This window comes from Pangasianodon hypophthalmus, chromosome 3 (genome assembly GCF_027358585.1).
Source record: "Pangasianodon hypophthalmus isolate fPanHyp1 chromosome 3, fPanHyp1.pri, whole genome shotgun sequence".
Classification (NCBI taxonomy): domain Eukaryota; kingdom Metazoa; phylum Chordata; class Actinopteri; order Siluriformes; family Pangasiidae; genus Pangasianodon; species Pangasianodon hypophthalmus.
This window is the reverse complement of record NC_069712.1, coordinates 30,062,831-30,089,240: the sequence shown is the minus strand read 5'-3', so window position 1 is coordinate 30,089,240 and position 26,410 is coordinate 30,062,831. Positions and strand designations below refer to the sequence as shown.

Below are 26,410 nucleotides of genomic sequence, written 5' to 3'. Positions count from 1 at the left end.
GACTGGTCTGAGTGAATGAAAACCAGGGAAAACACATACTTAGATTAATAAAATGGAATTTGGTGGCTTTCTACTTAGACTACTCACAAATCATCACCAGTAAAATGAAAACACATTGTTAAGTGCAAGACTCAAACCCCCAAAAGGGCATACATGCCATCCTCCACTGCACCCAAGTAAGGCATTCGTCACATCTAGGCATGTGTTAATAATCAGTTATGAGATTACATTACATTTAATGCTAAGAAACTTTTCTGGGTCGCTTTTCGTGCACCAAACAAGAAAAATGCCTTTTCTTTTTGGCAAGCAGCACAAGGGCAGCTGGCTAAGGTTCAGTATTTTGGTCAAACTGGAGAAAACAAAAATATTTTATCACAGCTCTAATATAAATATGTTAAGCCTAGTGTTTCGTATGCTGGTTAAATAGGTCTTAAAAGCAGCAAGTTATTTGGAACAAATAAAGAACTTGTGAAAGCCTTATTATAACTGCATCTGAATCAAAGTCAATCAGGAGATGCCTAGTGATCCCCACTGTGCCAAGAGTGGAGAATTTTTTTTTCTTATCCGCTAATGCCTAGTCATAGCCGCATTAATTGGCAACTGAGAGGCTAAAATCGTGACCAAGGGAGAAAAAAAAGAGAAAAAAAAAAAAAAAGAGAGAGAGAGAAACAAAGAAGGGGTACTTTTTCTTTCCTCCTAGAAAGAGTTTGCATGCATTTTACATCACTGTACACATATATACATGATTAGAGAAAACCTCTTATGAATTTTATGGTATAAAATGTGCAAGATCAAAAAAAATAAGGATCTTTACAATAAACAAGCCACTTGTACATGACAGAACCTTTTCATACTAAAAGAAAAGAAAAAAAAAGTTTTGCATATGTACAAATTAAATAGGACAATGTTGTCTACTGTGAATGTGCAATTTAATTATATGTCAACTGCAAGTTTGATTAATTGGATCAATATGCAGGGGAGAAAATGTTCTCCAAGTTAAATGGAATTAAAATGCCAACCAAAAGGGCTTAAATAGGCATGTGCTGGTAATTACATCACAATAACTACCTAATAGGTTTATATCATCTCAGCATGTTTACCAGTAATCACATTTGGGATTTAGCTTCCACTATACATTATAACGTCTAATGTATTGTAAATTCCAATGTGACGGCAGGCTTAAGGCCAGAGACGTGGCCTTTATTCAAGAGCACAAATGGCCATAAATGCTGCCTGCATAAGTATCCTCTTTGCTGTGGTATAAGAGGAATAAAACACTTCAGGGCATGCTGTTACTGAGTGGTAACCATCCCATCTAGGATTATGTTCCTATAACAGCATGCCCTGTTATGCTGTAATCCTTACAGACTGCAGAATTGATTATCCACACATGCCTACATCAAAAAAACAAAACAAAACAAAACAAACAAACAAACAAAAAATTATAATCCTGCACAGTCCCCTTAATAACAGGCCTTAATTGTTTCACAAATCTGTACAGGAAATGGACAATTTCAGCATTGTAAACCTATGTTTATGCATTTCACAGAAAAAATAAAAGTCTGGTTAACACTATTGCTGGTGTATGTTTCAACATAGCTGATAAGGGAAAAAAACCTATGCCAGATGTTCTGTAATAATACTGAAATCATAAGAGAAGCAAAATTCTTGAATTCACTAAAATTCAAAATTCAAATAGTAAATTCTTACCCACAATAAATAACTGTAAAACGTGTAAGAGTGACAAGAACAGCTAAATCCTAAAGAAGTAGAAGGCACACACACGACATAAATTAAACATACACATGTAAGGCAATGAAGAAGGTAAACCCTTAAAAATGAAAGGTTTCCAAACACTGTCATGAATGTGACGCACAGTTCTCCAAGGACGCTCCAGTGAAATCCGATTTCTGATGTGCAAACCTGCGCAGTCCAATTTGAACATTCAGAGTCCACATTATATCTTTTTACAGATGAAAGAGGGATCAGGACTGAGAAAATGAATAGTATTAAAGCAGATCAGTCTGCTGATTCTACTTTTTTTTTTTTTTTTTTTTTTTTTTTTTTTAAGCACAGTTCGATTTCTGATCCTGAGTTATCAAAATATCAACATTACAGATAATGGTTTAGGTTGCATATGCATTATTGGATACATAGTCCATCATTTGGTATCATCTCCCCACAAGAAAATAATATAAGCACAGTACTGTAACAACAGCTTATTAAAATTCAATTTTACACACAATTAATCGGTTTTAGATAAAGCTCAGAGCTGTTTTAATTAGCATTTCTAACAGATCAATTTTGACATTATGTATATTTTTAGCTCTTACAGAACTAATATCTGTTTTGGACAAGAATAAATAAGTGTGTTTCTGTCCGAGGTGAAACACACAGGGGATTAAAAAAAAAAATCTAGAAGTCAGCAGGTTCATGTGCAAAGGCAGAGGAACAGAAAGAAGAAGAAAAAACAAACGAAAAAAACAAAAACAAAAAACAATAAGCCAGATGAACAATAAAAGGCAAATTTAAAAATAACATATAAAATGGCAAAATGAACAGAGAGAAGAAGAGACGATTTGGATGAAGCGAAAAAGGGATAAAGCACAAAAATATGTATCAAGAGTGCTTCTACAAACACCTTTCCCCATCACACCTGTGCAAGTTTGACCTGTGGGCTTTTTCCTCCATCCTCATCTCCCCTGCATGTTCTCAGATAGATGAGTGTAGACCCTCTGGATCTTCACAGGCAGGAGCCTGATCTGAAGGATGAATAGGATTCAGTTGGTGGTTCCTGTGCCAGCTTCCCACTCTTGTGTCAAGTCTGAACTGTACCAGTGATGCTTGTGTCCTGGGCACAGTGGGCAGGAGCTCAGGGGGATGTAGACGCAGAAGTGTGGAACTTAACAAATGCGATGGCTGCCAGCTCCTTACAGAACTCCTCCAGGACGATGACTCCCTCCAGCAACGTCACGTGATCAACACTGAAGGGGAAAAAAAGCCCGTAGAGTAAAAAACAGCACACCAGCAATCGGGCATGTGCCAGAAATGTATGAAATGTGGACATGTCAACTAAAACTAATCTGATGTGGATGCCAAAAATGAATGATGTCTATTTATATTTGAAGGGCAGGGGGGACCTTAGAGAGATAGCAAATTTATACCCGCCTCCCCTGGAAATCTGTCCTACCTCGAGCCCTCTGGCTCCATCCCGAGCAGCCTCTTCCTCACTAGCAGCAGTTTAGGGTTGAAATCTGGGATACGGTGGATCCTCAACATCAAGTCTCCCACCACCTGAAACAAATGGGAAGGGGAAGCATTAGCTTATCCAATACGACAATGTTCACACAAGCAAGTCCCACTAGCACTACTGAGAATTTGTTGCTGTTGAATGCAAATGCAAAAAACACCACAAATAGAAGGGAAGCTCAGAGAAACGACGGTACCCTGACAATGACGGAGAAGAGGGATCTACAGCCAGGTGCCAGATTGATGTAGGGGTCCAGCAAATATTCGTGCAAGTGAGGATGGGGCAGCAAAGACAGCTTCGATAACACTGATGTGACCTGCAAGTTGACATCATATGGCTAGAAAGGGAGAAGAGAGAGACAAAGATAGCAAATTGTGAAAGAATTCCTTGGTCGCGAGTTAAAATTTGTGATTAGATTGGTTACCATGAACACCGGGGACCAACTCAGCACCACTGTGACCAAACACAGGCACAAAATCCTGGCACGATCTGGAAATTTCTGGGCCAAAATCTTGCAATGTGCGTCACTAATAAGACTATCACGAGAGAATCTACGTTCTAATCGTATTGTACAAATAAACATGCGGCACATGTGAACAAAACTAATATCGCGTATTCTGCCACAGATTTTACTGGCATCACCTCACACCCTGTAACACACATTAAAGTCTTAAAAGAAAGCTGCCTTTAAGATGACAATCCATCTTTTTAAATTCAGAGACTTTAAAATTCGCTGTTTTGCGTTGTGGCCTGTTGTAAAATAATGGACTCCCTAAGGCACATAAGACTACAGGCAAAGAATAATTGATTCACACCAATTATATAAACACAGAGTAAAATGCTTCCAAGATTAAATAATAATTAAATTATTATAATAAATAAACTAATAAGCATTAACATTTTTTTGTAATTCTGAGATCCATGTTAAGACTATAAAGACATATCCCTACCTGGTCTAGGATACGTCCCATTCTGTCAAACAGCACTTTAAGGAAGTGTCCCTCGAAGAAGGGGATGTCCAGGTTACACTTCTCAATAGGCTTCGGGGTGACGTGCCAGTCCCACCTCTGGCAGATGCCACAGAAGTCTCGGAACTGCGCACACACGCGCGCACACACACACACAAACCCTGTTCTGCTTAAAATGTACCTCTTCATTCAGCATCACATTTCATTTGTCTTGTTAGATTATTTGTTTGACTTTAGAAATGCGCTATATAAAATTATTCTAGTTATAATTATCATTATTCGGTAAGAGTATGATTGGGTATTATAATCAGAGTCCATTTCAGACATATGCAAAGACGCATCTGTTAGAATGATGTGTGTGAATTGAGTAAAATGCAGCAACCAGAGCAAAAGCAGTTTCCCACTCACCTGTCTGTGTGCATCTCTCAGGTAAGTGTCATAGCCAGTGCCTTCAACTTGATAAGACGATTTAGCTTCATCCGGAACCAAGCATAAGAAACTGAGCAAAAACCGGGAGACAAGGACAGGACTTTGAAACTGGACATCAAAATATTTATTCATCAACTTTTTTTTGCACTTCTTTCAATATTACTTTATTATAACACAGGCCTGTTGAATTCTTGATTCTGTGTCAATAGAATTTTCTATCACAGCACGTCTGAGTCATTCTGGTTTTAATGGAAATCACAGGTTTATATTAATGTGCTTGCTATAACGTTATTGTTTTCATAATAATAACTAATTCACAGGGACTGGCGGATGCTCCGCATAATCTCAGACTAAAAATTAAAAATTGCTGTTATTTAAAGGAAAATGTGCAATTGTTGATACGGTGATGTTTGTTTAACTTTTATGGAAGGAGTCTCCGGTGTTAACGCTTTATGATATTTAAAATCACTATTTTGAGAAAACTATTTCAATTTGTCTTGAAACAAATTTCAAGCATTAGATCAAAGCCTTAAGACTGAAATGTTTAAGATCATTGTTTATCCAAAGTTTAGGTTACATTTCTGTCTTTTCTACACTAATCTTAAAGGGAATTTCAGTGTATTAACACAGATTTAAATAAATTGCATAAAAAACTGTATAATATTCAGTCTACCATGTTCATGCATAACCAACTTACAGACCTGTTTACAATTTTGTGGACCTCCGTTTTCCCATCAGGCTTTGTGTGTTCTGTGCTAGGTGGAGGTGAGCAGCTCAGCCAATCAGGGCTGGACAGTCTGGTATCTGGGGAAAGGTCAGAGAACAGCGGGTCCTCTTCCAAATCACTACACAGAGGCACAGAAAAGCAATGTTATTCATATGAACACTTCGATTAACTAAAAAGAAGTTTGTGCTCATGTTTCACAATTAAGAACATCTACAGTACAGCAAAATAAAACGTACGTATGCCAATGTGGCCAGTACATCATCAATATACACTTTAATATCAATATACTGTATTTTCCAATGTCTAATCCATCACTCACACACCTTATGTGTATACTTGAATACTTTCTGTGAAACCCCCAAGTAAGTTGAAACATCAGCAGTCTGGTAATTAGTTGAACAGAGCTCATCTGCATGCAGTTAGTGTCACATGATCTCAGTCTAAATCCAACCTGTTTCAAAAGTGCTACTTTTGACAGATTTAACTGCCACTCTAGCCAGACATTTTAACCGGACCTATAACTGCTGTGCACTATGAACCCGTTTCTGCATACGTGTCTCTTACACAGCGTCGTGAGGCTGCCCGTTCTCCATGTGCTCGCGTTCCTCGCGCTCGTCTTGTGCCTTGTTCTCGATGTAGTTGCGTTCGCTGATGCTGCGCAGCACCAGGTTTTGCAGCACGTGCTGGCACGGCTTCTGGAGCAACTGCTCAAACAGCCGCAGAGTCATGATGCTGATCTGCACAGACAATAGAACAGCTTAGTGTAGTCACTGTTAGGTTTACCACAAACACTGTGCACTCTGAGAATGTAATAAACTTTTAATTACCTCTAAACAACAGAAGTAATATTTGAAAGATCATACAATAGGTTTCAAAACTGCACTAATCTTTTCCATTTAAGAAATATAATTTGACTAAACTGTATTATTGCTGTATTAGAAAGAAAGCAGTTTATAGTCAAAAAGGTTTATAGTCAAGTCCAAAAACACACTTACATACAGTTTACTAATAAACATCAATCATGAATAAGAGAAAAATCTACAATCACAGCTGTGAATCTAGGGCTATGAGTGCACGTGTACCTCGTCTGAAAGGTGGTCGCAGTGCCCTACAAGTCTGTGCCTCAGGGGATTCTGAGTAATGCTGGCTGGCGTCTCAGGACCCAGGTCTTCTCCCAACAGGAAGTAGACAGTCTCCTGCAGCAAGGCCTCCGATGTGACCTGCTTGATGATCCTATTCAACAGCGCTGTGGAGGTCAGGATGCCCACCTCTGACCTACATTCACACACACACACACACACACACACACACACACACGAGTCTTATTATATTCCATATTTGTTTTGGCTCATTTTTACATGTCCTATGCCACCTGGTGTCCACATGCACTTCAGTTATCTTCTTCAACTTTTATTCACTCAGGAAGTTTTTCCATATTTTTTTTTTTTGCCTTGAACATATAAATACAAATTGTAGATAAGCTGACAGCAATAATAATTTTCATCCATGTTTCAATTCTAAAATTTCCTAAAGTTAATTACAGTTACACAAATATTCTAAACTACAGCCAGCATAGAGAGTGTATATCATACACACAGCAGTGGCAACACAATTCCGGTGACAAGCAAGAAGTGACATTTGAATTGAGAGTTGAATTATGAAGCTGTAAAAAGAGGTTCCTACCCATATTTGGCTCTCAAAACAGAATAAAAACCACACTGTTGTATTTTCCTGGGTTTAATCATGCATAACATAATGATGCTTATTAATTTTTCAGTAGAGTGTATATATTTTGGTTACTCTTTCATTTCAGCACTAGCTGCACGACACACGCCCACAAGAGTCCATCTGCAAGTGACATGAGCAACCTGACGCTTACTAATATGAACGCAGAGTGATGAAAAGTACCCCAAGTTACATAAGATTTAGAATGGAAGCATGCAGTTTTACCTGTACCCATTAGGAGACCGTTTCCCAAGTCTCTGGTTACATCATTTAGTTACATTACTGTGTAGGGCACTTACGTTTGCATGAGCTGTGGCTCCATCACAGGTACAAAGAAGCGTTCTCTCACCGCTTGAGCTAAAGCTGCTGCCGCAGTCTACAGGTCAACATGGAAAGAAGTGTGTCAACAAACAAACACACACACACACACACACACACACACACACACACACACACTGCACTTTAGGTCCTACGGTGAGCTAACTGTTAGTTTGTGTTCTCATCACGATTACCTTCTGGGCCTCTTTGATCAGCTGATCGCAGTAGTCCAGCCAGGAGAGGAAGGAAATGAGAGCTCGCTTCCCTGCAAACGCAGCAGCGTCTTCCTTCAAGTTGTACACATCCAGCCTGCCAAAGAGAGAGAGAGAGAGAGAGAGAGAGAGAGAGAGAATATTGAATAAATGAACAAACATTAAAACAAACATTAATACATTAAAAAAAACCAAAACTGTTCATCTCCTTTCTGAATTCGGGTTCTGAAATGGTTACAGAAATACTTCCGAAAGTGTAACCCACCCCCAGTTGACAGACTCGACGGTCTCGATATCGAGCGGGTCCATAGACTGAGGCAGCGCCAGATAGAATGTGGTGAGGCGGGCCGTGAGCAGCTCACACAGCTCTGTGCTTTCCGTTAGCGTCTTAGCCGCTGCAGGCTCGGGCAAGCTGACCAGCAGCATCAGACCCTCACACGCCTTCACCACCACTCGGGCATCCTGTGGGGAAACAGTAACACACACACACCTGACTTTAGCACCGTGTTAACAAAAGAAAGATTTTAGTCACACTCACACCAGTTTTCAGAAAAACAGTGTGCTTTTAGTAAAAGTTCTTCCCTTCATCAACACATGCACACACTCGACTGAGTGAGAGGCTGACTCACTGGGCTCTTGGTCAGGTTGAGCAGAGAGCTGACCAGGTTGTAGCTGTTGTTGGCGTTGTTGGTGTGTATGGCAGCTCTGGCTCCGTCCGCAGGGCTGCTGGCGTGACACGCTACGCCAGCACTCTGCTTCTGACCTGTATCTGGAGACGACGAATCCTCTTTTAGCCCGTCAGCTCCTGATTCTTTGTCGTCTCCTCGTTTTCCCTTATTCTGCATACAGGAATAACATAAAAAAAAAAGATGCATGCATGATGTCTTGATACAACAGGGAAGACATTTATTATGATATAACAGTTTTAACACATTTAATCTTAACACAAAAAGTACATATTTAATCTTACATTTACAACTATGTATGTTTATATTTACGTCTTTTAGAAAAACATGCGAAACCTATTAGATTAAAAATAGAAAGCGTATGTAACTGAAATGACTACTCAGTTAAGGGGATTTAAAATAAATTAAGGACAATATAATCTCACTTCAGGACGTCTTTAGCTACTAAATCCGATTATGATCCGATTCATATAAACCCTGAGATTTACCTTATTTCTTAGGTGCACATCAATAATTAGATTTTTTTTTTTTGTAGTTAATACACTACAGACAGACAGAGGGTGGGTGTTTTTGGACAATGCTTACCTCCAAGAAGAAGTTAACCAGGTAGGGGTCCTGTTTGAGTTTGGCACAGACGATGCAGAGAAACTGGATCTCTTCATTCTCTGTAGGAGCAGCCAGAACCTCGCCACACAGCCGGATCAGTTTCTGTGGAAATTAAAGAAACACTGTAGTATACTTAACATAGCTTTGATTGCATTTTCGGTTGAGGTCAGGTGACCTGTACTAAACTTTTCCTGTACTAAACAGTCCCAAACATGATTGGCTGATTACACTGACACTGCATAAAATGTCGGGGGTTTATTAGACAAGCGCTGCCTTTCTTCTAACCAGTGAGCTAGCTTGTGTATATCTACTTACTCACTACACAAGAAAGAAATTGTGACCACAAGCCATAATACTACGAGCACATGTAACAACTTACCTGTACAGGTCTGTGCACGTTGATGTGAGGCAAGAGTGGCTGGCGAATCCGGCCCAGTAGTTTGGTGTAGAAGTTCAGAACCTGCTGCTTCATACCAGGTGGACACTACAGACAAATTTTTTTTTCAATAGTTAAACTATCTTCAAGTGGAATTTTGTCTAAAATCCAGGTACTTAGCAACTATTTTACAAATCTAAGCATAGTGCCAGATCACTCAATACTGGGAACTTTCCGGAATAAATCCCCAGGCTATTCCAACTGCCACTCAACCCCAATACCACAGAGAGAATAACGCTCACATCGGCCTTGCCCAGAGTGTAGAGTGTCTCCAGGATCTTGTGATGAAGCAGGTACTCCATGCAGGGTCCCGTCTCACCCGACTCCCTCTCCGCCTCCTCCTGGATCAAGATGTCCAGCATCTGCTCCAGGTGGGAAGGGATGTTAGTGTCCGTTACTGGGGCTTTATCATCTGCAAACGGGAAGAAAATATGCTTCGTTTAGGGAGTCACATTAATTATGCAGACTATATCGTGGCAGATGGGATTCTGGCAGTGAGCATGATATTTTATATATGAATATGATGTCATATGTTATTTCAAAAAGTGAATGCACAGGAGATTGACAAACTCTCATATGCCCTTCATTTGACAGAGTCTGAGTTTGTGAGGCTGAGCACTGATATTAATATTACCTGAAGTTTCGATGTAATAATGTGTGATGGCCTTCCAGTGGTAGACAAAGTCTTCCTGCAAGGGCAGTGATGGCGCAAGCTGCGAAAATAAATAAATACATGAATAAATAAATTAAACGTCAATTAAGTATGTACATTTCATTATATATGCAAAATAATAATAATAATAATAAAACCAGCCAGATTTCAGTTAATTTGTATTTATTTCTAGTTTTTCTAAAGCCTTCAACTCCAATTCTGGATGTAATGACGTTTTTAATTTGAGGATGCTTCCTGTCCTGAACATGTTAGTGCTCCTCTGCGCCAAACACACCTGATTTAACTAGTCAGCTGATTAATCGAGTTGAAGTGGGAGTGTAAGAGCAGGGAAAACACTAAAGCGTGCGGGACAGTGGGTACTCCTGTAGCAGGGTCAGGAACCTGTGATGGACTCATCCATCAATAAAAAGGGATCAGTGGATATTATTTGGATGATGGATAATTCTCAGCACAACAGTGACTGACTGACTGACTGACACACACACACACACACACACACACACACACACACACACGATGGCATGAGTATCAGGTGCAACAGCAATTCTGGGCTTTCTGATCACTTTTCTCTGAATACACTCACACTTACTGGCTGCTTTATAAAGTGCAACTTGAGTGTATGTGTGTGTGTGTTCATCATCATGAAGTCTAAACTTCACTGGAGAACTGTCTCTCAGCCCAGCATTACCACTGAGGCGTTTACATACCATTTATCTACTGTTTTATTCACTGTATTAGTCATTTTATTCTAAATAAATAAACAAATACATACATGTTTTTGGAAAACTTGTCAACTGCATGTAGGAATGATATAACGTTAAGACAATGTTTACAAATTGTAGCACGTTAGCTAGCTAGCTACACTGCTAGCAAGACAATTACTTAGCTTCCCTTGTTTAAACACACAGTTTGTGCTTAAAAGTGACATTAACAGCCGTCGGTTATGATTTTTTTTTGTTGTAATTATGCTTTATTCCCAATACAGTAACATGATAATTTAACTACCTAACGTTAGCCAGCTAGCGCAGCTAGTTAGCCGGTTAGCCAGGCCCGAACTGAACTGCCTGGACAATAACATTAGCTAATCATGCACAAGCTACAGAAAAATATTGCCTAATTAACGGTGGCTCACTCTCAAATAACTCATTCCACCTATCCTAGTTGACTACTCCGAGTCTGAGCTAATAACTCATACACACTATATAGTGCACTATATGTAGACAATAAAGACGCTATTTGGGATTCAGCCTGTGACTCGCTCGCGTCCGTCGATTAGCTAGCTTGTTAACGAGATAACTCAGTAGTGACTACATACCTAGCCGCCTACCTAGTGTTCTATAACTAACTAACTATATTAACTAAAAAGACAGGCAGCTAAGTTAGGTTTGTAGCCACATCTAGCTTGGCGTCTACGTAAACAAGCTACATATGCTAGCTTATAGCGTAGACGGGAAATATTGGCTAATTAACGCTGGTTCAGTCTCAAATTGCTAATTACTCTGTGCGCTCTCTAAGTGGACGACATAGAGTACAAACTAATAACTCGTACTCCCTATGAAGTGGCACACTATGTTGTAAATAGGGCGCAATTTGGGATTCAGCCTGTGACTCACTGGCGTTTAACCCGAATCCGAATAGCTAGCTTGTTAACTAGATTTCGAAATAGATAACGAGATAAGTTAGTAGTGATTACGACCTTAGTGATACACCGTTCCATTACTAACTAACTAATTTTAAGGTAATTAAATAAACCAGACGAAGCAGGCTTGGAGTCATATCTAGCTTGGAGAAAGCTACGTCAAGGTAAGCTAGCCAGGTAGCCCTAAGGCTAGTTTGCTAGTTTCGGTTAGCTAGCTAGGCCCTCTGTCCTGACACACACACACACACACACACACAGCCACTCGGGCTTTGTCCACCAAGCTGTCCTTTAAAGCCAACTTTCACAGAAGACAAAAAGCTCACCGCTTCCACCGCATGCTGCAGGATCGAGGTGAATTTGGAAAACATCTTGTTCTTGGACTGGACAAGTTTTTCGCGAGAAGACCGAGAGAATTCCTCTATCTTCTTCTTTCTGTTTCCGCCGCCCGCGATCCAGATTGCAGCTTTCATAAAGCGACCTTTACGCGAAAAAAACCCCAGACAAACTCTGAAAACAAGGCGCTTAAATCCGGACACGTGTTTATTTCAGTAAACAGCCCCACACACACACACACACCCTTTGCCAGCTAAAGCCACCGTGGCGTTTTCATGGCCAAGAAGCAGGAATCAGTGCTACAGAGCAGCAGCAGAGGGAGCTCGCGCGCTCGGTGTGTCTGTGCGTGTGGACTATGGCTCGCATCCAAATACCTTCATCCTGCCGATATAAGTGCACTATAAGGGTTTGAAATGATGACTTGTACATCATAGTGCACTACCACAACAAGTGCAATAGACAGTCATTTGGAATTCAGGCAATGAAAATGCACAGGATGTGAAGAATTATTCATACTTTCCCCCCCCTTTTTTCATGATTATATAATGATATTTTCACTTAAATTGAAATGTTATGAAGTTAAAAATTTGGAGGAATATTTGTTATTTGTAAATAATGTCTTTTTATACTTTAGTGATGCATAATATTTTGTTTCCTTTTAGTTCATTGCAAATTGTATTTATTTATTTTTAAAGTAGGTTCAGCTTTAAACAACGCACACATCTTTATGTAATACGTTTTTATATAATATATAATAAATGTAATCATTTAGGTTGCTTTGACACTTAAGACACTACAGGCCAAAAACAAGAATATGGCCAAAATAAATCATTTTTCAGATTTATTATTATTCTTTTTTTTTTATCAGCTTTTCCCTCAAATGTAGTTTTTTTTCTCTCTATTCAGAACCAAAAAAACTGCCTCTCAGTTTTATTTCTAAACATAAGCAGCAGGATATTACAGAGGAATGTCTCAAAATGATTATTCTTGGATTATGTTAGATTTTACATTATATATATATATATATATATATATATATATATATATATATATTTATATTATAAATATATATATAGATATATATATATAATATATATAAAATACACTAATAACTGTGCACAATATTTCTTGATGAAACTATAAAGAAATGAAATGCACAAGAGTGAAGAAATTATTCATATTTTTTCTTTTTTTCCATGATTATATAATGATATTTTCACTTAGTTTTATATTTTCACATAAAATTATGCTGCATAATTCATGCATATCTAATTTGATCCTCATTTGCATAAATACGTTTCATTTTGAAAAAAAAAAACAGTTCCAATACAAAAACACTTCAGTCAAATAATGAATATTGTTTATTTATTTATTTATTTATTTACTTATGTATTTATTTATTTATTTATTTATGTAAAACATTACCCCATTCATCTGCACGTGAGACTTGCACATTGAAGGGACGTCAGAGTAAAAGAGATATTAAAGGAGAAAAAAACAGCACATCCCAAATGACTTCCTGTTAGACACATAGTGTCCTAGGTAGGGCGCACTAGCTCACTATTTCGTACCCTACGCAGTGACATCCATATGAAGCACGGAGTCATTTGAGCTTCGTCCAATGTGATTCGAGTTAAAAAAAAAACTGCCTGAATCCTAAACGCGAGTGATTTTAGTCAACAAGGGCACTACATAGGGTGCAGGAGCTATTATGTGACATCTTATAGAGTGAGCCTAGGTAGGGAGTAAGGAAGGATTTGGGATTGAGGCAAAAGCAAAGCGACGCCAGGTTCACGGTGGTACTGCTTGCGTACGCAGACAGCGAGTGGAAGGGAAAATGTCAGCCTTGCCTGACGGCAAAAAGCTGGTGCGAAGCCCGAGCGGACTGCGCATGGTGCCGGAGAACGGAGCGTTCAGCAGCCCGTTTTCTTTAGACGAGCCTCAGTGGGTTCCGGATAAAGAGGTAGAAAGCGAATTAGCCGTGCTCTCTCAACTCCACTGCTTTGGGCGTTGTTGTTGTTTTGCTAATTGGAGCTAGCAGCGCTGGCTACAACTTCTGTTCACCAGACCACGTTCTTCAGAAGACATTTTTCCTGTCGTGTTTCATTAGTTAACTGCATAGCTTTAGTTTTCGAAGTAGATATTTAACTAAATATGTAAACAGTATTTTGTGAATAAGTCCTGGCTAGTCAGCTAACAGTTGACCGACAGTAACTGTCAAAAACTAAGCAAGCGACTATAACTGGAGTCAAAAGTGTGACATTTCAGGCAAATACTAGATAATCTGACAGCATGACTTAAGTCTTGAATTTGGTTGAAACTTTAGCTTTATACTTTACATTAAATGTTTGAAAATGTAATTGCAGTCAATTACTGTGATTTAAATGGTGTTTTCAAGCGAAGGGTTTCTGCGCATGCGTACTTCACCTTATTAAAAAAAAAATCATATTTCTTCATTCATCTGGCTTGTGGTGCATCTGGAGCCAGGATCACTGGGCGTGGATCACACACACATTCACACACATTAACACCGAGAGGCAGTTTAGAGAGACCAGTCCGTATGCTGGATGTATTAGGGAGGAAACGCACATTGACACTGGGACAACATCCTGAGAAACTTCACGCAGGCTGTAACTTGAGCTCAGGAACAAACTGGCGACCCTGAAACTTCCTATATGATGATGATGATGATGATGATGATGATGTTCTTTCGGCTGCTCTCGTTAGAGGTCACCACAGCGGATCATTGGTTTGCACGGTTTTTACGCCGGATGCCCTTCCTGACGCAACCCTCCATAATTTTATCTAGGCTTGGGACCGGCACTGGGAGTGCACTGCCTTTGGCTGGGAATGGGGTTGGTTCCCTGGCTGGGAATCGAACCCGGCTCATGGCAGCAAGAGCCCCGAGGCCTAAATACTAGTCCTCCAGGGACCCGCAACCCCTTCATATATATACACATATGCTTCTTTATATATTTCAACACAGGAGCCATTTTGTTATCATAACATACACCATCAAAATATCCTACCTTTAGTTTTACTGATAAAGTAGAGAAAATAGCAGTATTGTTTTCCAGAGACCTATAAATGTGTGCTAGGGTGGGACAGTTTGCCAACAATTAAAATTTTTAATTTATTAACCAAGACTTGTATTTTTTATAGTTCGACTTACATGCAGCTATAAACAGCCGTTTCCTCACCAGTCTTTTATTTGTGCCTTGCTGTTTCAGTGTCCCAGATGCATGCAGTGTGACACGAAATTTGACTTCATCACCAGAAAGGTAAGTAGTAAAAGGACGTTTCTTTTCTTTTTCTGTCGAGTGTCATGTCCATACAGAGTGGATTCGTTTCTCTGCCACTTCCTGTTGCATAACTTTGTGCTGTTTTGTAATCCTGTGACCTTTGGTTTTTTTAAGAATTTTTTCTCTTTGTTTCTTTCAGTATTCCTTTGTTTTTGTTTTTTCTGTGTGCATATTTGTGCCTTTGTAACATTTAATTTATTGCAATGTTATAAGTTCATGTTTATATGCATGCATTTAAGACAGGGTGTTTGGTGTGTGTGTGACTGTGTGCGCCCAAGAATGCATGTCCAGTCACATGTTTTTTGCCTCAAGCAAATGCAGAAGACATGACTTGATATTCAGCAGACCCATGATAGGATTAAATGCAGCTGTGTATTTCCTGTGCTATCAGAATTGTAGGTATTATCCTAAAAACATATAATAAGAGTGAGGACACCTTGCACGCTAGCAAAAAAAATATATAATATTTTCTAGTCTTATGTGGTTATATGTTAGTTAGGTAGCTGTGTGCATTAACATTGTTGGCGTTAATGTAATTTATGACAGTGGCATTTATTGCAAATACTCAATAAGTATTATTAAGTAATGTGTTGCAAGGTCTCGGCATGCTCGCGTACGAGGACAAGAAGGTGTACAAGTGATTCTCACAGACCCTGGTAGTTATCCAGGATTCATAAAACCACAGTTACATAAGTTGTTACAACTGATTTGTCCACCTTTGCATTTATCAAGTGTGTGTGTACTGTATAAGTAGGTGTGCACTGCTGTCGCAATTACATATCACCTGCAAACGTTTAAAACTTTTCTTTTGTGCGTCCGCAGCACCATTGTCGACGATGTGGCCGGTGTTTCTGCGATAAGTGCTGCAGTAAGAAGGTGGCCTTGCCCAGGATGTGCTTTGTAGATCCAGTCAGGCAGTGCGGGGAATGCAGCGTCATCTCGCAGAAAGAACTTGACTTCTATGACAAACAGCTCAAAGTGCTCACCGCAGGTGAGGCTGACAAGTGCACAGAATGCACACAAGTACATACTCATTAACACACTGTTGTAAAAAAAGGTCATCTTTTACATGTTTCTGTGGTCATGTTTTAAATTTAAACCCGTCTGCAGCTTAACGAGTAATCCATTAACTGTCCATGGTGTGTGTGTGTTTTAAGAGGTTTTTTTATTTATCCTGGGTCCCTTATTTATAAAACATGTGTATGAGCAGATTTGAGTCTAAATTCCACAGATTTTGTTAGAGAACATAAATACACAAGTTTGCCAGTAGGCATGTAGGAGACTTAGCAAATGTGATACAAGGTTGAGAACAAAATTGAAACTTTTTTGGCCTTGGGACAAAGCAGTGCATTTGGCTCCATCCTCACAGTGAAGCATGGTGGTGGTAGTGTCATGTTGGGAGGTTTGTGCTGAATATTAAATATGCACTGACTAAATAGGTAAGCAACCAAGCTGAAAATAACGACACTAACATTTGTAGTAAAATTTCAAAATGCAGTATCGATAACTATTTCTGTCGTCAGGACATTTGAGGGCATTTTGTAGGTAAAAGTCTGTGATGGTACTTGTGTTAGGAATTATTTGGTGAAGAGACTTAGTTCAGATTGTATCTTGTTGCAGAGAAAAGTGGTTTAATGGGTGGGCAAAAGCACAAATCCACTTGTACTATCACAGTTTAGCAGTAAAATATTTATTATAAATGTTATAATAAATGCTTCCTTGTTTATTTAGTTTGGATTACAAACCAGCACTCTGGTTTCAACCTCAATCAGTATGTGCTTAAAAATGATATAAAACACCACATATTGACTCTATTACATATCAAAATATGCAGTAAACATGGTGGGAAGGATTTAGAACTTTGTTGGACTATTCTATGAGTTGCTCATAGGAACTTGGGAAATAATAATATGTGTAAGTTTAGGAACATGATGTTCTTTACAAATGAGGCCAATGAGCAGTGCTCTGATTATTGTTCCCAAGAGAAGGCAAGATCACTTAATGTAACTGCAAAAATGCCAAAAAAAGAACTTGAAGAGAATTAGTAATTATGAAATGTACCCACAATTCCTGTTGTCCTAATGTTGTGTCTACATTAGGAGGCACATTCCTGGTCACAGTAGGCTGCTCGGAGAAATCAGAGACCATGGTGTGCCGTCTGTCAAATAACCACAGGTACCCACACACACACACACACACACATCTACACTATAGATCACTCTAATTATAGAATGCCTTTTTTTATTTCTCTATTTCCATCTTGTCTTCGATCAGATATCTGTTCCTGGATGGAGAAAGCCATTTTGAGGTGGAGTTGTCTCGGATCTCCACTATGCAAGTGCTGACAGAGACAGAGGGCTCGACTCCTGGAGGTAAGGATCGGGCCAAGGGTTTAGTCTAGTCATTTATTTAAACGTTCTATGTATAAGTGACAAATGTTTGTAATATGATCAATATTTTTGGTTCTGTAAAAGATTAATGAGCCCTTTCTTATAGTAGATATAATTTCTAAATTTTGTAGTTATATATAAGGCTTATTCAGGGAATTTAGGTCAGTTTTATTAGCAAACCCACAAAGGAATTGGGCACTTGCTATTACGTGGTGTGTTATTTCCGTAACGTTTTTAATCATATCAGCACAGTGGCCTTATTTCTTCCTAACCTTGCGTTGTTGACATTTACACTGGAGCTAAGCTTTCCGTGACTAATGATTTTTAATAGGCCATAACATATAATACGTGAAAACGATAACATGTAATTTTTAGCAGTGCTTTTTGCATGTATTAATTTCTGATAGAAATAGTTTGGGATCATGCAAGTTATAAAGGAGGTCGAATGGGTGTTATTGATCTTGCGCCCCCGTGTGGTATGAGAATGAACCACAAGCTAAGGGAAGATGAATGTAATACAGGCATGATTACATATCACTTTGAATTGTATACATAAATGTGATCATATATTTATATTTAAAATGCTGCCCATTGAAACTAGGTGTGGGTTAAAAAAAAAAAAGGAAAATCCAGTATTCTGAACTGCTCTAAAAGGCTATGAATATTGTATATCACGTTTTGCACATGCTTAGTATGCCTAATCTCACGTTAGGCATGCTTGCCAAAGAACTAGACCACAATATTGGTCTCTGCATTGAGGGAGCTTAGAGTCTAAAAGCTAATTGGCTTCCAGACATCATGCGGTTATTGATTCAGAAAGTAATGTTTCGTTCCTGTTTCAAATGAACATGAGTCAGCACAGTTCTTTTGAATCTGTTTGGTTTTGCTGAATTGGTGTGTGCTTGCTGCATCACAGTTACACAATCTGTAATGAAGTGGGCGATATGGCAAAAATATCACAATCACAGTTCTGGAAGGCGTTTCTCTCACAAATAGTCAGCAAAACAGTAGTTCAGCATTAAAAAAACTATTGTAAACAGTAAAATGTATTAAAAATGTACTTTTTTATATTTAAGGCTCAAAGTTTTAACATTTTAACATCACTTCAGCTGCTTCCAGTCTGTCTGGTTAAAAAAAAAAAAAAAGCAATATTGACGATATTTCAGAAAAGCATACTGTGACTGTGGATTTTGTCATATCATCCAGCCCTAATCTTAACTTCTTAAGGATTTAAATGACGCTGTAATTTACACTAACGTTGTGTGCACTTCTTTACAGGAAACAGACAGCTTTTTTAATGTGTTGTCACTTAACGTGTCTTGCGCCTTTTTTTTTTTTTTTTTGTTTCTGTTTTCTCTGGGCTGCTTGATGCCTCGTTTCTTTTCTGGGCCCAGAGAAAGATATTCATACTTACACCACTCTGCTGGACAGTCAGTATATATCAGAAGGTTAGCATCTCTCTCTGTCTCTTTCTCTGTCCTGTACTTCCCACATCTTGCTTGTCTTTACTGTTGCTTTTAAATGGATTTGCCTTTCGTCACACGCACACACACAAACACACTATGCATAAAAGTAAAAAGGCACCCATATTAAGAGCCTGTTGTGTGCATCTCCTTTCATGATAGATTGTACATCTCAGCATGACTTGCATGGCATTAATGATGTATCATCTGTATTATAAGTCGTCTGTAAACCCATTATCACGGCTTGGCAGAATGTCCAGTGACGCAGTAATGGGTTTGGTGTCCTACACCACTTCCTCGCTTATCAATAATGCAGTAGCATAATCCTTTACCACATGTTGTTGCAGTAATTAAGGGGTCTGACAGTATAGCAGGTATCATGAAACACCAAGACAGTGAAATAGATGAACACGAAAACATTTCCAGGAGCAACGAGTAGCTTAAATATGCTGCATCATAACATTTTTTCTCCAAGTTGATGAATACTGCAACAGTTTCACAGGGAAAAAACACTAATTGTACATTCATTGAGTAAGAGTCTATGAATATGAAGCCCCACCTCCTTCCCGATTAGCATATTGGGATGTGATTGGCTTTTATATGTTATGATGCAATAACACTTACGTGTCCTGTATCCAGTATGATCTTCCAGTGAGATCTTCAGCACGCCAAAACTGTTGCCTCCCCCTTGACAAATCTTCTCACTGAAATTAGCGTTTAGTGCAAAAGTTTGTGCACCCTTAAGCCAAAATTACTATTGGCTTTTTATTTTTGAGCTATAGCAATAAGACTATTGCAAATAATAATATAACCCATCTTTGGTTATAAAATAATAACTATTTATAACTAACCACTTTTTTATAGTTGTCTACAATATCATGCATAATTTGTTTTTTTAAATGACTTACGAAAAGCTTTCAGGTCTAAATGAGTTAATTATAATATACGCTATCAGGTTTGTCTACCACCGTCGCTGCCATTTAATGTAACAGCAGTATATACTGTAAACCTTGATATTGGGTTGTACCAGTGTCGTACAATAAATGTTTCATCAGTCCATTTCAGACAGAGCTTGTTTTATTATTTTTGCTATGTAAATAAAAAAAATATTTCAAGACAAATCACTCAGCTCTGAACTCTTGCACAGGAGGCATGTCTCGTGCCACAGGCATGCTGCTGCATTATAAGCCCCCGGGCGCGCAGGACTCTCAGCAGCTTCGCATGGAGGCAGCCGACGACAAGAAGAGCGCCTCCTCCTGGCTCGCCGCCATGCACAAGGTCGGTGTCTTTAGCTGTCTGGATCATGAAGTGATTGTCTAAAATGAAAAATTCATGTAAAAAAATGATTTGTGTGTACACATCATGACATCAGTTGCATGGTGTGTGTGTGTTTGTGAATTTTTTTTTATGTTCTCGACAGCTTTACTCTTATGGGTTGCAGACGGTGAAGAGGTGTGAAAACTTTTTCACAGGAAACAGAAGGGTGGAGTTGTGCATATACAGTTGCTACACACTACCACCTGGCCTGTTTTTATTTTATCATATATTAAAAGGAAGAGCAAAATCTCACCCTTTTTTAAGTACATAGTATTATTTACCGCTGATACAGATTATTTTCAGCAGCTTGACAAATCCAGGTTTGTTTTTTTTTTTTTTTTTTTTTGCCCCAGACTTAATTTACTACATAACTTGTTGCAAAAGAAAAATTTACTGTGTGTGTGTCAGTCTTATGAAAGTTGATTATAAGGGCTCCTTAACTCCAAAATTAATGCCATCATGAAAATGAGCAAAATAACATGCAGTGGGTGATATTTGGTGCTTACACACATGGGGGTGCTGTAGTACATAATTTCTTCATCTTCATTCTTCATTCATTTATACCAAAAAAAAAAAATGGTATAAAATGATGTTACGCCCTGGATGTAAACATTTTATTTTATTTTTTTTAATACCACATCTTGAATTTAATGCTGTTGTTTCAGAGCATTGTGATTGATATCCTATTGGTATCTATCTCCATTATCTTATTCAATCTTGTCTAAACAGTCCTGTGATTTATCTCTGTTTGTCAACAGGCTGCCAAACTTCTGTACGAGTCAAGGGACCAGTAAAATAACTGAAATAAAGGCACAGAGCTGAAGAGGAACAGGAGGAGTGTTCAGACCAAGAGAGAAGGATGCGTGTTTGTTAGAAACTCATGTGTACTCCGCAATGCCTACTTGCTTTCTATCGGACCTCTGCTTTCCGCTTCCCATTTGGATTAACTGGATTGGTCACGTGACTCGTCCGTCACTCCAATAGGGTGGACCAAGTTAACCATTGATTCTAGTGCAATGTATATATATATATAGACATTATATATGCACAATGTTCTACAGTGAATACGTTCAAGTCGAGTCATATATGATTTTTTTTTTTTCTAGTTACGAGTCAAATAGTCCTATTTTAACACATAATACTCTGTATATGTATATCTACATTTTATTACCAGTATATTCACTTGTAACACTTTGTAACTGTGCCTCCAAATCACCAGTACACACTACACCAAGCAGTTAATTTGATTATCAAGCAGGTTTGAGCATTTCTGCTTTTTAACCAAGTATCCATATCCCGTTATTTTCCATGGTCTCCATATGAAGTTTGTCGTAACACTACAGGTCAGCCCCGGTAAATGTAAATGAAGCTCACTTTCCAAGAAAGTACTGTTTGTGCTCTTGCGAAATCTCCATACAAGACTTCCTCATGAATCCATGGTCAGTATTCAGAAAACAGAAAATCTGAGGTCATTCTGTTTTCTCCCTTAAAATAACTTTTTTTTGTAATAAAAATGTGTTGTAATACAAATTCGTTTACAGATGTGTGCATGGTATATATACACCAATCAGCCATAACTTTAAAACCACTGACTGGTGAAGTGAATAACATTGATCATCTCTTTACAATGGCACCTGTCAAGGGGTGGTGCATATTAGGCAGCAGGTCAACAGTCAGTTCTGGAAGTTTATGTGTTAGAAGCAGAAAAAATGGGCAAGCGTAAGGATCTGAACAATTTTGACAAGGACCAAATTGTAATGGCCAGATGACTGGTTTAGAGCATCTCCAAAACGGCAGGTCTTGTGGGGTGTCTCCGGTATGCAGTGGTTAGTACCTACCAAAAGTGGTCCAAGGAAGGACAACCAGTGAACCGCGACTAAGGTCATGGGTGCCCGAGGCTCATTGGTGCGCATGGGGAGCAAAGTCTAGCCCATCTGGTCCGATCCCACAGAAGAGCTACTGTAGCACAAATTGCTGACAAAGTTAATCCTGGCTATGACAGAAAGGTGTCAGAGCACACAGTACATCACAGCTTGCTGCGTATGGGGGTGTGTATCCGCAGACCGGTCAGAGTACCCATGCTGACCACCGAAAGCACCTACAGTGGGCGCGTGAGCATCAGAACTGGACAGTGGAGCAATGACAGAAGGTGGCCTGATGAATCACGTTTTCTTTTACATCATGTGGACAGCCGGGTGCGTGTGCGTTGATTACCTGGGGAAGAGATGGCGCCAGGATGCACTATGGGAAGAAGGCTGGCGGAGGAAGTGTGATGCTCTGGCAATGTTCTCCTGGGAAACCTTGGGTCCTGGCGTTCATGTGGATGTCACTTTGACACATGCCACCTACTTAAACATTGTTGCAGACCAAGTACACCCCTTCATGGCAACGGTATTCCCTAATGGCAGTGGCCTCTTTCAGCAGGATAATGCGCCCTGCTGCACTGAAAAAATTGTTCAGGAATGGTTTGACGAACCTTACAAAGAGTTCACGGTGTTGACTTGGCCTCCAAATTCCTCAGATCTGAATCCAATCAAGCATCTGTGGGATGTGCTGGTCAAGCAAGTCCGATCCATGGAGGCGCCACCTCACAACTTACGGGACTTAAAGGATCTGCTACTAACGTCTTGGTACCAGATACCAAAGCACACCTTCAGCACACCTGTCTGTGCCTCGACAGGTTAGAGCTGTGTTGGTGGCACATTGGGGACCTACACAATATTAGGCAGGTTTTAATGTTATGGCTGGTATATATATATTTTTTTTTTCTTGCTGATTAAATCAATTATTTGTAACCTGTATATTTGTCTGGATTTTTTTTTTACTTTCAGTATGATTATTCTCAGGTTTTACATAATAAAGCAGAATTAAATTGAAATAAAAAGGAGCGTAATGATAACACTTCTATTTTGTATTTCTTGTCAGAGAAATACTCAGTGCAGGTGGAAAAGCATTAAGAGAGCAATATGAGTGGGATTAAACGTGGCTCAAGTGATTCTTCTTGCTGAAATGTGTAATTAAGATAATCAGGTTAGTTCACATTTTTATATTAGAATATTAAAATGTTAATATCTGACCTCTAGTAGTATAGTGAAAATGTAGTAGAAAGTAGAGATTTCTTCCTTCTTTTAAAATGTAAATAAACATCAAAAGTATGAGGTTGAAATTCAAAAGTATGGATACTTAAAAACCAGACTTAAGTAATTGTACTTTGTTACGTGAGACACCTGTCGAAATTTCGTCCAGGGCACAGAGGACTATAGATGGAGTCCCCAGAGATGAAATTTACATAGTTTCCATTTATGCACTTTTTCATGCACCTGTCATTTCTGGTAATGCTTGCTCTCCTTTCCTCAGCGCGCACGTTTGTGTGTGTGTGTGTGTGTGTGTGTGTGTGCGTGCAGGGGGAGGAGAGGTTGTTTGCAAGTGTGCTGTGTCTCTTCATAAGGAGCAGTGTGTGACTGTGAGTGGGTGTCTTGCCCTGAAGATTAACCTCTGATCCTTTCTGTCCATCTTTGGAGAACATCATGATCCTCAGCACCCTGATTCTCCTCTTGATTCTTCCTGGTGAGGCTGTTTATCAGTCATTGTTGATTTAGAAACATGAGATCAAGCACATGAAGTTTTCTGTTGAAAAAATAATATTTTGTTTACTTAATATCATTTAATAGCAGAATGTGTTCTTTTCCAGCAGGTTTGGAAACTCTTGTACTTACACAGGAGAAAGGGATGTCTGTAAAACCAGGAGAACATGCTAAAATATCCTGCAGATCTGATGCTTCTAGAGATTGGATTTTAACATGGTACCAACAAAAACCAGGAAAATCTCCAACATTCTTGCTTGCTGATAGCACCAGAGCGAGTGGACTGCCAAGTCGATTCACTTACAGTGGATCTGGATCCCAAGAATATCTGCATATTAACAGTGTTCAGGCTGAAGATGAAGCCGTCTATTACTGTGCTTGCCACGGCTGTGTGGGAAGCGGCACAGTGCTGCAGTTTATTGATCCCCTCGTACAAAAACCCCAACACGACCTAAACTGGCCATAAATCAGTCTAAAACACTCACAATTCTACACAGACACACACTGTAGTGTTCAGTATGAGCAGGGTTATGAGTTCTGCACCACTTCCTGTCCTAATTATGGTCATTTTGTCCTGTTTAGTGTGTTTAAATTCTATAGTCGTGATCACTGAAGTGTTCAGTGTGAGCAGGAACAGTGTGCTACGGCCCTGAGGTATTTGTACTGAGCTCTAACACTGTGCTACACTGCAGTTTTCGGTGGAGGCACTGAAGTAACTTTTGGTGAGTAAAATCTTATTTGTGTTCGTTTATAACTGCACAGATTCTTTAAGTAGACCTGAACAAAACGAACTGTTCCAAATATATCATTAAATACTGTCCAGAATGTGAAAGGATTAATAGTGCACATGATTGTCAGACATGTAGGTATACACAATATTCTTTTTTTTTTAAATAACTGATGATGTATAAAATATTATGTGTAATATTTATTCTATATATTACTTTTCAAATAATATTTTTAATTAAAAATGGAAAAATTATCCTAGAACTGAGAGCAAGAGAATGATTATTATTGAGATGTCATTGTTATTATTGCAATATTGTGTATTATTATTATTTTTTTTTATGTATGTTATTTTCTTTTGCTTTAAACAGCATAACATTATATTCTAATTACATTATGTTACAGTATAAGTTAATTATAGGGACACAAAGAGTTACCACTCCAAAGTTTATTATTTTCCTATAACAGCACATCCTGAAGTGTATTATCCGTCTTATACCACAGCAATCAGTCAACAATTACAATTTTTATTTTTTAAAGAACATGTGATTTTGGTCTGTTTATAGTTAGTTAGTTAGTTAGCTAGTTCCTGGTATTACATACTCTGAGCAGCTATAAGCAGTCTCTCACCAGCCTCTTTTTTTCTCTCTCGAAGTTAATAAGGCCAAAAAATAAATAAATAAATAAAATACAGCTTGTCTTGCATTTTTATGTTACACATTAATAATGCATTATTGCATAATTATTAGATAGCAAGTGTTATAGAAGAAACAGTAATAATATTATTAGCTTTAGTTGATATTGTTAATGAAATGATAACGTTTTAACTCCTGTCCTCCAGCTCGTCCTCCATCTCCTCCGTCCCTCGTTCTGCTGGCTCCCTCTCAGGCTTCCTCCTCAGGTGATGAAGTCAGGGTGGTGTGTCTGGCGCAGGGTTTCCGTCCTGACAGTGCCACTCTGTCCTGGTCTGATAACGGCAACGCTGTAGCGGGCGCCGAGGTGCAGACGAGTTCGTCTCAGCGTCAATCTGACGGCACCTTCGTCCAAAGCAGCATGCTGAAACTCAGCCCAGAGCGCTGGAGCTCCGGACGAACCTACACGTGCCACCTGAACCACCCGGCTCTGTCAGCACCGCTGAGTCAGAGCACCAGTGCTGACAAGTGCAGCTAGACAGCTGGAGAAATGGATGTGCTGCAAGTAGTAATGTGGTCATCAGCATAGAGAGAGGAGAACTGGAATATTATCCAAAAAAATGCCTTTGTTCATTTCTCTTGTGCTTTTCTGCTGCGCCTTTAGAGTCACAGTGGAACATTTGTCTGAAATTGTATCCTGTAGTTTTTATCAGCTTTCCTCAATAAAATGATTTCCAAATCCAAAATAGTAAGTGGAATTTATTTGCATACATTTTTATAGACATAGGTACTAGAGAAAGTGGGTCACAAATATTGCAATAGATTTCTGTGTGATTTATGAACATAATAATAATGAACATTAATGATGGGAAAATGTATTTAACAGGAAATCACACAGGTTTTCAACAGTAAAAACAGTATAAAAGCTGTAAATATTTTATTTGTAATACTGAAATTAAACATCGCATGAAAATGGAATTAATGTACTGTGCAT

The 26,410-nt window shown here is 38.9% G+C and overlaps 2 protein-coding genes and 1 gene segment (V, D, J or C); 2 read left to right on the top strand and 1 right to left on the bottom strand.

The window, feature by feature from the left end:
• Nucleotides 1-746: 746 nt before the first annotated feature.
• fhip2a (FHF complex subunit HOOK interacting protein 2) lies at nt 747-12,313 on the bottom strand. The gene is made up of 17 exons (XM_026939187.3): nt 11,993-12,313; nt 9,992-10,070; nt 9,600-9,769; nt 9,301-9,405; nt 8,901-9,023; nt 8,259-8,468; nt 7,895-8,091; nt 7,612-7,726; nt 7,399-7,475; nt 6,457-6,649; nt 5,939-6,111; nt 5,349-5,492; nt 4,627-4,717; nt 4,201-4,344; nt 3,447-3,587; nt 3,191-3,294; nt 747-2,984 (listed from the first exon to the last, which is right to left on the bottom strand). Exons 1-17 carry the CDS (start codon nt 12,137-12,139, stop codon nt 2,873-2,875), a joined length of 2,325 nt encoding a protein of 774 aa, XP_026794988.2. The 5' UTR covers nt 12,140-12,313; the 3' UTR covers nt 747-2,872.
• A 1,352-nt stretch (nt 12,314-13,665) lies between these two features.
• zfyve21 (zinc finger, FYVE domain containing 21) lies at nt 13,666-23,275 on the top strand. Of its 4 annotated transcripts, XM_053232831.1 has the most exons (9): nt 13,666-13,965; nt 15,233-15,283; nt 16,127-16,295; nt 17,404-17,479; nt 17,579-17,676; nt 19,089-19,142; nt 20,305-20,435; nt 20,578-20,609; nt 21,233-23,275. In XM_053232831.1, exons 1-9 carry the CDS (start codon nt 13,840-13,842, stop codon nt 21,294-21,296), a joined length of 801 nt encoding a protein of 266 aa, XP_053088806.1. In that variant the 5' UTR covers nt 13,666-13,839; the 3' UTR covers nt 21,297-23,275. The 4 variants fall into 4 exon arrangements, with proteins under 4 accessions (XP_053088806.1, XP_026794991.1, XP_053088807.1 ...); XM_026939190.3 differs by lacking the exon at nt 20,578-20,609 and having other exon boundaries at nt 13,680-13,965; XM_053232832.1 differs by lacking the exon at nt 19,089-19,142 and having other exon boundaries at nt 13,681-13,965.
• Nucleotides 23,276-23,380: 105 nt separating this feature from the next.
• LOC113541988 (immunoglobulin lambda-1 light chain-like) lies at nt 23,381-26,162 on the top strand. The segment is given in 5 exon segments: nt 23,381-23,504; nt 23,879-24,041; nt 24,169-24,463; nt 24,746-24,780; nt 25,626-26,162. Coding segments are annotated over 4 exon segments (699 nt in total).
• Nucleotides 26,163-26,410: the final 248 nt, after the last annotated feature.